At 31.8% G+C, this 13,329-nt stretch overlaps 1 protein-coding gene across 4 annotated transcripts in view; it reads right to left on the bottom strand.

The window, feature by feature from the left end:
- The window catches only part of LOC148605985 (cell cycle checkpoint control protein RAD9A-like), a 35,996-nt gene that overhangs the window by 11,121 nt on the left and 11,546 nt on the right, over positions 1–13,329 (bottom strand). For all 4 annotated transcript variants that reach the window (XM_088546178.1, XM_088546177.1, XM_088546180.1 and 1 more), the window contains 7 exons: positions 9,694–9,843; positions 8,447–8,561; positions 7,254–7,353; positions 5,217–5,323; positions 1,659–1,765; positions 1,143–1,207; positions 429–563 (listed from right to left, as the gene is read on the bottom strand). In XM_088546178.1, coding sequence (XP_088402304.1) covers positions 429–563; positions 1,143–1,207; positions 1,659–1,765; positions 5,217–5,323; positions 7,254–7,353; positions 8,447–8,561; positions 9,694–9,843 — 779 coding nt within the window. The remainder of the gene's footprint in view (positions 1–428; positions 564–1,142; positions 1,208–1,658; positions 1,766–5,216; positions 5,324–7,253; positions 7,354–8,446; positions 8,562–9,693; positions 9,844–13,329) is intronic.

The following is a 13,329-nucleotide window of genomic DNA, read 5'->3' as shown; positions in this document are numbered from 1 at the left end:
AATGAAAGGTTCACCACATGAAAGTAAAAGGTCAATCAAAAATTGTAGGTCCCAGTCCAGAACCAGTGCTATTTGTAAGCCTTCCTGGAATTTGCTTAAGCAGACCTGGCGAAATCATTTTTCAATCTGTTGGACATTTAGTCCAGCAACCTAACAAAATCTGCTGTACAGAAAAATAATTTCTCTGATCCACTTTAAATTTGCCTCGATTGGGATGCCATCTTTAAACTAGAAGTTCCAGTTGAGGGGCGTCTAATAAAAAAAATGATCCAGACATCTGGTACGGAAATCATACAAATTTTACCGGACCGTTGGCTAAAAGTACTGGTCCTGTCAACGAATATCACCATGACTGGCTTAAGTACATGTAGATGATGTTGAAGGTCTCAGACTTTGGACCATTGCAATTTAAAACCCTGTATGCTTACCTGGGTTTTGCTTTAGTACATGTAGATGTTGAAGGTTGTTGTGAAGGATTGACTTGTGTTGCTGCATCAGCCAATGTGGCTAGTACTAGGTTTGATTCAAATGCTGTGTCACTGTTAATTCCAAACACTACAGGTCTAAAATACAAATAATATTGTAATTATCATACCATATAAATAAGGGTAACAACAAAATTACTGAACATTAATCCATAATCAAGCCATGTCCAAAATAAATCCAGCGAAATAGATATTACATCACCGGAGCAGCTGATACGGCAATGGTCCTGACTTGGTTTAGGCATTTCAAACATAATGGTGGGTTAAATCTAGGTTGAACAGCGCGCTATACCTTCCTCTTCCATTGCAGTGTGAATATACCAGTGGTGATTAAATAGCATTTGCATGCTATTGCGTCAAAATCGATAAGGTGGTCACATCAGCACAAAGAACCATTTACAAAAAACAATCAATACTCATTATTCATGTTATTTAAGAAGAAACTGAGTATTTTTCAACCAAAGACTGATATCTAAAAAACAGGGTTTCACTCATGCCAAACCTACCTTATAATCAAAGTTCCTGTTTACTGACATCTACAGAAAAGTTTAATGAACGAGTCTTTAAAGAAATGTAAATTTCAAAAGCCAAGCATATCAGGAAACTATGCTGTTTATACACTTTTCTGTACTTTTATTGATTAGATAATGTACTTACCTTCCACCACTTTCAAAATGTATATTTAATGGTATGTTCAGTATCTCAGCAAAACCAAGTATAGCCTATGGTAAAAAAAAAAAATTGTTTAGTATCTTAAACTGATACATTTATTGAAGCCTTTTAAATTTATCTTCCATCTATAAACAATTATAGAGGATGTAATTCATAATATTCTGGATCTAAAGCAGTTAATGATGCATTTTTTTTTGGATATAAATGCTGTATAGTATGAGAATTTTTCACAAGTTTTAGTGTAAAATATTTGACAGGATTTTCCATATTTTTTCATAGTAGATTGGAACTAAATTTGACAGTCAATTCTTGCTGATACATGGTCTACTAAACCGTATGTAGGATCCAATCAAATCATTGTTTTATGTAAGATATGAATAAATCAGCGAAAGTGGAGAAACCTTTAGCTATCACAAGGCGATACAGATAAAGTTGATGGAATATCATCATCTACTCTAAAGTCTAATAAAGGAAATGTTGGTGTTGTCTATGATAAAATACCCTGAGTTCCTTCAGACAAAATGTAATATCAGTATCCACTCCAACCTGACAGTTATCAAATTCATCTGGATCTAAATGTACAACTGTATGGACTACTTTGTTAGGATCTGCAAATAAAGTGAATAAACTCAAAATAATGGAAGATAATCATGGATAGAGAAATAATGGTAGACGATCATGGATAGAGAAATAATGGTAGACAATCATGGATAAAGAAATAATGGTAGACAATCATGGATAGAGAAATAATGGTAGACAATCATGGATAAAGAAATAATGGTAGACGATCATGGATAGAGAAATAATGGTAGACAATCATGGATAGAGAAATAATGGTAGACAATCATGGATAAAGAAATAATGGTAGACGATCATGGATAGAGAAATAATGGTAGACAATCATGGATAAGGAAATAATGGTAGACAATCATGGATAGAGAAATAATGGTAGACGATCATGGATAGAGAAATAATGGTAGATGATCATGGATAGAGAAATAATGGTAGACAATCAAGGATAAAGAAATAATGGTAGACAATCATGGATAAAGAAATAATGGTAGATGATCATGGATAGAGAAATAATAAACCACAGATTATTACATGTAGTTATAAGTATTTGACTTCAAAATAATCCTTTGCATAATATGAAAAAACATGAAGTTGCACACATTGTCATGCCAGGTAAACCCAAACTCGTACACGAAGTTAATATTCAGACAGCATCCAAATGCCCCATCTATATGAAGCCCCACACACAATATGAAATCGAATTCATTTATTTGGAGCTAAGATCTTGTGACAAAATTTCCCTATCACTTCATTAGTGACTCAAAGTGCTGTCAGCACTGAAGGTTTTTGATTTTTGTAAAAATAGTACTATACACACAATTTCACATAACCCAAAGATAACATGATGTAAAATAAAACTGTTATCATTAATTTGCATTTCCCATATAATTAAGAATTTTTTTTTTCTGAAATGTTTAAACTCTTTGATACTAATGTCAGAGATATGTACACCTGTTAACCTTTGTTACAGTTCATGTAGGAGATTTAATTATTTAGTATTCTGCACAGAAAACATAGTAATTTGAACCAAACACCTACCACAAATCTTATATGGGAGATTCTAAATTTTTGATAGATTTTTGTGGTAGTATACCCCCAATGTAGAAGGTTCATATGTTTGGATATGTTCTGTAGATCAATAGTTAAACAGTATCCACACACATTTACAAATTTTGTTTCATTTAACTTTTTTCAGATTTTTAGAACCTGTTCAAAATTGAAAAATTTATTTGCAACATTAAAAACTCTACTTAACAAAATGATGCTTTTTATCAGTTCGAATTTTTACGCCAATTATACTTGGTTAAAATTACTGGTCTTCACTTCCTGTTTATCAATTATAAAATATTGACGAAAGAATGAAAGTAAAGAGAGATAAGTGTGTTAAATAGAACATGCTTAACACATCTAATGTTCCGTGCCACTTTGAAAAAAACTAAATTTCTCAAAAAGCATCCATTGGGAGCCAAGATAATTGTGATCAAATTCAGTTGGACAGATGGATTGACAAGGTGATTCCAATATACAAACTCAATCGTTCAGTGTGGTATGTGTAATAACAGTTTGCATGATTTTGAACAGCAAAGAATGAAGAAAAAATATCTTATAAAATAGATAAGAAAATCAAGGGAACCAGGATTCATATGGAAATCAAAAGAATATAATCCAAGGATAAAGACTAGACAATGAAAATATACACAAAAAGAACACGTAATGACCAAAATAACATGCACAAAATACACAAATAAATGAGCAACCTGGACTTCACTTAAAACTTGGAGCACTGGACAAGGTGCATCAGTAGGGTAGGCATCTTCTGCATTTCTAGAAACAACGGCTGAATTACTCCTAAAATGTCATGTCCAGGGTAGACAAAAGAGGAAAAATATGAGGAAGTGAACAAACTGGTTCTCATTGTGCATCCTGCAATTCAAAAGAGGCGCAAGCAAACTTTAAACAGATTTCTTAAGTATTTTTATTGTATATAAATATTTATATTTTTTAAACTTTAACTTTATTTCTTAATATTGCTAGAGGTATTGTGCATTAAATTGCATATTGGATTTTCAGTTGTTGAATCTTATATTACTTGAATATCTTATAAATGTTTTTCTCAAAAATTAATAAAATTTACATGTTTCAGTTGATTTCATTTTCTTTTTATGTTACTTAAATTACATATAAGTAATTTTAGCGATCCTGGATATACATATAAAGATGAGTAGCTCTAAACTAGTAAAAGATTCACATATATATTTTCTGGTGATGATGTCTACTGTGAATTTAGTGAAAACAAGATAAATGGAGATGGAATCCATCTCTGTGAGTCCTACCTTGGTATTAAATATCTTGTACATCAGCTATGCATGTTCAATTTATCACTCAAAACTCGTTACAGCCTAGACAGAAATCAGTTCTATGAAAATCCTTCATATGACCAAAGTTAAAGTTGAGGTCATATGACGATACATTCTCTTGAGATCAACCCTCATGCAGATGATTTACCATCAAGCATACACCAAAAGACTAAAAAGTTACAGCCTGGACACAATTTGTTATGGACTGACAGACCATTTTTTGTGGTGAAGCCCTAATTGAAGCACAGCAGAAAAAAATAAATAACCTTAGTGAGTGCGCTCACATACCCCACGCATCCCCATGTTGGATACTCAAGTAAATTTGTTTGTAAGAGAAATACATGTAGAAGGACCCCGATAGCAAAGGAATAAGGGTGTTTTTTTCAGCTTTAGATCTTTATCTTCTAACTAAATTATGTTACTCAGAATGGTAGTTTCAAACTCCAGACTGTGATTTCTTAGAGTTTAAGTTAATGCAAAGTAAATATCATCGTAGCAGAACAAACCTACCCTTGACCTGTAACTTATCGTGGTGAACTTAAATACCAAAAATCATGCCATAATCTGCAAGCATTTAGAAAATAAAAGTCCGAAAGACACTTATTTCTGTGAAAGTTCAAGGCCCGTAATTTTGGTAAAAATCATCAGAGTGGAACGAAAGTTATACTTGACCTGTAACTTGTCATGGTGAACTTATATATCTAAAATCATGTCAATATCTGCAAGCGTTTAGAAAAAAAAAGTCCAGAAAACTGATGATTGACTGTTGCAAAGTTCAAGGCCCGTAATTTCAGTAAAAATCATTGGAGCAGAACGAAAGTTAAACTTGACCTGTAACTTATCATAGTGAACTTATATACAAAAAATCATGTCAATATTTGCAAGCGTTTAGAAAAAAAAGTTTGGAAAACTGATGATGGACTGATGGACAGACTGATGGATGGGTCAAAAACATTATACCCTTCGCAACTTCGTTGCATGGGGTGTAAAAACAAAAAAATAACATTTTTACGGTAAAAATATTCCAATTCAATGCATTTAAGTAAAGTTTAGAACCAAACACATTTTTGATTGATTTGCAAGGTTAAAACTCTAATTAACCTTGACCTCAAACCCACAAATGAGTTACCTGGTTCATCATCAACATAGTTCTTCAAAGAGATCTTTTCTGGAGTTATTATTAGAGTTATCTCCTCTTGGTTACTTTGGAAGTTCACTACAGCATCAGACAATAATCTGAAACAGTAAAAGAAAGGCAAATGTTGCTTACATTTTTTATAAGTTATAAAAAGGATTTCTACAAAACAATATCCTCAGAGTATTGCAAATTGCAATACATAATGTCCCTAACCAGACAAAATCATTGTGTGGAAAACTCAAATAAAAAAAAAAAGCAACAAAATTATAGAACCACAGCTAAACTGATCTGTAACATGTCATTGTAAAGTGTAAAGTTCTTAGGCTACAAATCAGCATAGAATTAACAAACTAAAACATTATTCAAACTTGTTCTATAACTTGTCATGGTAAAGCAATGTACCAAATATCAAATGTCTGCAAGCATAACAAAAAAGTGAAAAAACTTATTTGCTGGACTGATGAACAGTTGCAAGCAAGATGAACAAAATTGAGAAAATATTTTTTGCAAGAATTTTTTTTTATGTCAAAGGGCCATTACTCAATAAACAAAGAATCAATGGACTGAAACACAATTCCACCATGATCTGTAACCTGTCATGGTAAAACAATGTGCAAAGTATCAAATGTCAAGTTGCAAGCATGATAACAAAAATGTGAAAAAACTGATTTGCTGGACTTGATGGACAGATGGTCGGAGTATAAACCTACAGTCTCCTAAGTGAAAAACAATGATAGGGGAAAACAAGGATATGATAAAAAAAAATTGTTAAAGCTGCATTAGCTGTCAAATTCGGAAATTTTTTTCTGTTGAAATATACCTTAACTTCGAATTATTTCAACTAATTTGTACTTTTCTTATATAAGTTCATTTGATATCCACAAATAAAATGCATTAAATACATGAAATAGGTGTTTATATATTTATTGTCTTGCAAGACAAAAAATAGATCTAGATAAGTTTGTATGCATGAGACTTGCGGAGACCTTAATACGCGCATGATCTGTAGGGGTCGCTTCTAAAATAACAAATCTGATTGCAAAGCGAAAGTGGTTATTCAACAGCAAGGAACACCGACGGACTCAAGCCGTAAAAGAAAAAAGTTTAAATATAATGCAAGGATCCTTTTGAAATTTACGTATTGTGATATAAAGTGGCTCAAATATGGTCATTATTTATTTGAAAACTAATCAAGAAATAGATTACATGAAATGAAAACAAAACACATGCTTACCTGTGTAGCAGTTATTATTACTTTTTACCAAGTTTAAAGTATTATGTCGGCAATCTTCGGAAGTAATGGCAAAAAATAATTACATCAGAGCTATCGATCTTCTCTGATTAAAAAAACATTATTTTCACAATATTCTGTAGGTAATATCGACAGTGATTGCTCCACTTGCAATACGACAAATTTATTTCATTGAATCAGCAAAATTCAGTACAATCAAAACTGAACAAATTTGACAGCTAATGCAGCTTTAAATATTTTCTCATACAAAAATGCATACAATAAATACATACCTAGCCTGAGCAGTCAGTTGGTGCATACCTAGCCTGAGCAGTCAGTTGGTACATACCTAGCCTGAGCAGTCATTTGGTACATACTCAGCCTGAGCAGTCAGTTGGTACATACCCAACCTGAGCAGTCAGGCAATACATACCTAGCCTGAGCAGTCAGTTGGTACATACCTAGCCTGAGCAGTCAGTTGGTACATACCTAGCATGTGCAGTCAGTTGGTACATACTCAGCCTGAACAGTCAGTTGGTACATACCTAGCCTGAGCAGTCAGTTGGTACATGCTAAGCCTGAGCAGTCAGTTAGTACATACCTAGCCTGAACAGTCAGTTGGTACATACTCAGCCTGAACAGTCAGTTGGTACATACTTAGCTTGAGCAGTCAGTTGATGCATACTCAGCCTGAGCAGTCAGTTGATATATACTTAGCTGGAACAGTCAGTTGGTACATACTTAGCTTGGGCAGTCAGTTGGTACATACCTAGCCTGAACAGTCAGTTGATACATACTTAGCTTGAGCAGTCAGTTGGTTAGGACTCATATCTTTGGAGAATACAGCTTGAAGTGTTTCACATTCTATAATGGCCAAGTTGTGTGTCTTTATAATTCCTGAAAAAAATCTTTGATAGTTAAAAGCACATAGTGTACCCCTTTTATGACTGGGGTCACCCATGCTAGCTTCACTTAGTGGTTTATTAAATACTTAAGATAATCAACGGCACTTAAAAAAACATGATAGATCTTAAGTAACTATATTTTCTGTTTAATCAGTAGAGCCTTTCATTTCTTCATTAATTCTAGACCTATCCCGTGAAATAAGTTACTCAAACATTAATGTAATGTAGCCAATACTAATCTATTCACAATCAATATAATTCAAAAGAAGTATTTAGAAATTAAGAAAAGAGAGTCACATTAAAGATTAACTATGTTGATTATACTAGTTGAATGTTCTTTATTGTATATAAAGTGACTGTTTAATGTTGTATATGCTGCGTATTATGAGCAAATGACCTTTTGTTAACTTGCATGTTTATTTTTTGTAAAGTAGACTGAGCTACCCTCTCGTCGTCATGAAGCAAAAATCAAACATTTTAAAGGAAAACTTCAGAGAGCAGATAAGTGTAAATATATGTATGTCAATGACTTGTAAACACTTTTGATTAATGTATATGGTCACATGACTAACCATGTAACAAAAATAATTAATCATGTGATATTTCATAATAAAAAAAAATATAAAGAAATGTTACTCCAGGATTGAGCTCTTCCATCATTTATAAATATACTGATGATTTATTTGTATTTTAATAAATTTTAGTTTTCACTTAAGTAAAACTATGACTTACCATGCCTACATTGTAATTGAAGCATCAGTATAGAATCTGTCTATGACTTACCATGCTTACAGTGAATTGGAACATCAGTATAGAATCTGCCTGTGACTTACAATGCTTACAGTGAATTGGAACATCAGTATAGAATCTGCCTGTGACTTACAATGCTTACAGTGAATTGGAACATCAGTATAGAATCTGCCTGTGACTTACCATGCTTACAGTGAATTGGAACATCAGTATAGAATCTGCCTGTGACTTACCATGCTTACAGTGTAATTGGAACATCAGTCTAGAATCAGTCTGTGGCTTACCATGCTTACAGTGTAATTGGAACATCAGTTTATAATCAGTCTGTGACTTACCATGCTTACAGTGTAATTGGAACATCAGTCTAGAATCTGTCATGTTCAGTTTAATTTTACATCTTTCTACAGTCTTCTCTATAGTTGACATGGACTTAAACACAGTTAGACAAGACTGTAAAAAAAAAACGAAAAAAATTGTTACAGAGGTGGTAAAATGAGAGCAGACTTAGTTTGACAGAAAGGTAAGAAAGACATTCATTCATAGCTAATGATGCAAATTGTCAGTGATATTGTTTGCCTAAAATTACCTACAAAAAAGGCTGTTTCCCTTAAAGAAAGTTACCCAACTTGTCAAAATAAAAAGCTGTGTCAAGTGCAGCATGATTCAACAGCAGTGGTCAAGCTTGAACAGATTGGGAAAGTGTGGACACAATATTAGTTTTTGACTCACTTAAGCATAAGGACTTACAATTTATTATGGACACAACAAATGGTTTGGACACTATATTGCATAAAATTTTGAATTCAATTAAAAATTTTCAAAATCAGACCAAAAATAAAAAAAAAAGATTTTTTCAGGTATGACACTTTGACCCTTGATAACTCAAGAAAAGTAAGAGAAATCTGGATTTTTATGAGAAATCCAATTTTTTTTTTTTAAATTGGACCAAAAATAAAAAAAAATATTGTTTTGGAATTGCCCAACTTTGACCCCTATAACTTGAAAACAGTCCAAAACACATAATATCTGCTGAAACATCTGTTTACCAGAACTAAAAAAGGAACACCTTAAAAAATATAACTAAAATTGAAAGGGAAAAAAAATAAAAACATTCTCATGAGTTTTAATAAAACACCCATTTTTATTTTTACCCTTTTTGGTCCCTTTTCATAAGACTGTAGGGGCAACAATATCCAAATGAATTATAAACCTTCCTTTAGTGGTTGGTAAAATCATATCAACATATCAGAACAATTGGTAAACCACAAGTCAATTTATTGCATGGAAACAAAGTGTCACTACGTCAACTCTGCCATAACATTATAGAACCAAAGTTTTTTTGTGGTCTTTTAAGAAATAGCTTAAGTCTTATCTTAAATAAGATATTTCCCAATTGACAGTTTTAGTGCTGAATATTGTTTCTACTTTCTACTTATCATCTGTAAAATTAATGATTGTAAGTACAATCTAAAGGTTTTAGTACTGTTACTCAAAATTACCATATCTAAAATATTGACAACATATTTCCCAATAAAAAAAGGATGGTGTAGTTTTAAAAAAGCCAACAATACCATAAGTTTACCTTCATTGCTACTTTACACCTGACTGAATCTTCTTCACTATCATCAGATCTGATTTGTCCTGATCCATCATCATAATGCTGGAAGAATGTAGGTGAAAATGTGAAACACCCATAGGCAGATCTGGAGGAATTAACTGTTCTTAAAGCTAACTGAAACAGTAAATATATTTAACATAACTAGTAAATCTGGAATCATAGTAGTGCACATATCAGGTCATGGGTATAAGCACAATCCTTGACTTCAAATGTAATTAAAATACATTAGTGAGATATTTTTATACTCCATGAATTGTTCATAACATGAACTTCATTATTTGGTGTACTTTGTTATGAACAATGGAAAAAAATATATTTGTCTTTCAAATAGATAATGAAATAAATATTAGAATTAACATGAATAAGGATAACTAAATCTTCAGTTAGCAGGGCTTTTTATTATTATTAATTAAGCCACTCATATCAACAATTTGTCGTTATATAAGAAAATCTCTATATTCATAAGAAAGGACGGCAAGATCTGTTGTACTGTTATGAACATTTGTTGTGTCTTCAAATTTTAGAGTAAATGACAATTTACCTACTGTTACAAATAAAACAAACAAACAACTATTTGATAATATTATTTTCATATATGTTGAGCAATGATGAGAAATTTCTTATCAATAATTTGTTCATAACAAAGACGCTGTAAATTGGTGTCTTTCGTTATGAACATTGAGAATGCCTTTCTTTCAAATTTTAGCCCAAAATTATGAAATAAAATAGAAAAATAAGGATAACAATACTTTTGTTAAATCATGTTTTTTTCTTAAATTTATTAATGAAGTCTCTTAATTCAAAAATTTATCCAAATATAGAAAAATATTTGTCTTCATCATACAGGAAGGTCAAATTTTTTGGTACTGTTATGAGCATTTGTTTTGTCTTCAAAGTTTAGAGTAAATGACAATTTACCTACTGTTACCATTGAAAAATAATCTCCATTTTAACTAAAATATGAAGATTGAATGGCAAAATCTATTTCACAATCAATATGATGATAATTTTGAATGCTTTTAATGTTTTAATTGATCATGTTTGGTGTAAATGTTAATACTTAATAATCTATTTTTACAGGTTAATACATAGCCTTGGATACAATATTTTGAGTACAAGAAGTCAAAATGGGCACAAAAAGATAAACCATACACCATTGCATTGGCACATGTGGTTGTTAATTTACCCCTACCAGATATTCAAATGTGTGGAAGAAGCTTGCTTTATATTTTTGATGGTGAGTTCATTCAAGCTCTAACTTTTTTTTTAAAATTACTCCCAAATAATTTATCTCCTTTCTACAGAATAGTCAGTACTACATGTATGTAGTATTTAAATACATGTTTGTTGTTTTGAAATGGATGAAGAATTCCTAAACGATATATATTCAAAATGTCAACCAAACAGGAACAACTCATAAATGATATCTTAAAAACAACTGATTTTTTTTTAACTTTGCACAGGCATTGAGTACTAAAATACTTATTATTTATTTTTACATTAAATATTTATAAAGTAATTTTAAAATTTTCTTTCCAGGTTTTACCTCAGAAGATCCTCAACAATTGACATTTCAAATTGGTTGTTTAATGTTATGAAAAAAGACATTCTATATGAATTGATATGTTATATATGTAGTTAATTACATTCTTTCGATAAAATATTGATTTCCTCAATTTTGTACCGAAATTATCATTTCTCTATGATGATTGGTGTCCTTGTTATGAATATCAGAGAGTCTGTATTTTTTTTTTGTTTCTTCATAATACTTATCTCAAGTCCTCAACATGTGTTAGGATATGATTTGAGTCAAAACAACTACATCTGAAATATATGGAATAAATACTACTTAACATAGAAGATATACTGAAAAGTTTGAAAACTAAAATTTCTGTTCATAACGGTGTCCAGAATATTGTCTTAAGAATTTGTCTTCTATTGTTTATCAGATATCAAAATTGATAATTGTGTGTTCTAATAGCTCTACCAGTTGATATCAAACTTGTCATGTTACTTGTCTTTATATTAGTTTATTTTGATAAGAAAGGACACGTTGTGAACACAAAAAATATTGATGGGGTTAACTAAAAGCTGGATACAAAAAAAATCTAGTTATATACAGCTCTCCTGTTTTGGAAATAAAAAATATAGATAATGAACTAATCAGATAGCATATAATATTAGCATATCAATGACTTTTCATTTTTCAATATATTGTAATGCTATCAGACCCATGACCAGATATGTGCACAGTAATATACATGTGTACTTATTACAAACAGGGTCTTAAAATTGATAAAATTTCTATACTATAACATAGGAAAACAAGAGGGAGTAATGCCCCACCACTCCACATGGACACAGACCAGGTCAGCTAAAAAGGGCAAGTCAAAATGGCCTATATCTAAAACCATATTTTGAGTTTTGTTGAAACTTTAACTCAAACTGTATTTTATCCTGCAATGAGGATATTTGTTACACGAATAAAGGTATATGATTATTTTTTTGCTGTATCCATACATTAGCAGGTTATCGACTTTCTGGCTCCTCCCACTCACGTGATCGGCAGAACTACTTTTTTCTGGTATGCGTAAATTAATCATGGCCACCACCATAGATACAATATAAACAAATTGCGATTGCGTATCTGTTTTGTTTCGTTTTCACCTGAATGAAATAAAAGATTTTATGTAAACCAAATAATGATTTTGTTTGTATTTTTTTCACCGTAATATATATGGCAACTCCCAAATCTCGTTCAGATTTGATTCATTATCAGTTTGCAGACGACTTCCCCTGTCATTTCAGTCATGTCGGACTCGGAGCCAGAGTGTCCGTCACAATTTCACATAAACTGGTCCCCACGTAAAGAAATTGAAGCATTACAATATGATAAAACTCTTGAAGAGACAAATGACCAGGAAACTGTTATGGTCTTAGATTTATTACTGCCTAAACCCCAAGATAATGAATCAGAGGAACACTACATTACAGATCTGCCCATACAACTGCCTCCTCTTCTTCAAAAATCTCAAACAAATATTTCAAATCCCAAAGAAACTAGTGCACAAATTTCACCCCTGAACTCTACTGCCATATACCAAACAGAAACAAGTCAGCTTCCACCTTCCTCGCGAAATTCAAAACTTTAATGTTCTTAAAATCGACTTTACAACATTCAAAATATTTGTATTTACTGTTCATTTTACATTTTTGTCTCTTGGAATAAAATAAATTTTGATACATTGCTTATTTTCTTCAAACAGCTTTGATGGATTGTATGGTACGGATTGAATTTCAATGTTTACTGAGTCATGTGCCATGCGTATTAAATTTTTTCTTCGAGTTTAACGATCGGGGCTCCTCAGGAGATATGCATTTTAAAATTTTATTTTAAAAATGTACACAAGCACAAAACTATTAATATAACAGGATAAAAACAATATAGGTACATTGTTGAAAATTATTGAAGATATGTGTATTCGGCTTGGAACAGGGGAAATAGCTCGGCGGAGCCTCGCATTTCCTACCCGTTCTGTCGCTTCATCACATATCTACAATAATTTTCGACAATGTACCTATATTGTATATTTATTCACC

Source organism: Perna viridis, chromosome 9 (genome assembly GCF_037379345.1).
Source record: "Perna viridis isolate PV_CMFRI_1.1 ecotype Kerala chromosome 9, ASM3737934v1, whole genome shotgun sequence".
NCBI classification, from domain to species: domain Eukaryota; kingdom Metazoa; phylum Mollusca; class Bivalvia; order Mytilida; family Mytilidae; genus Perna; species Perna viridis.
Note: the sequence above shows the minus strand (reverse complement) of the source record. Positions and strands in the feature narration are given on the sequence as shown.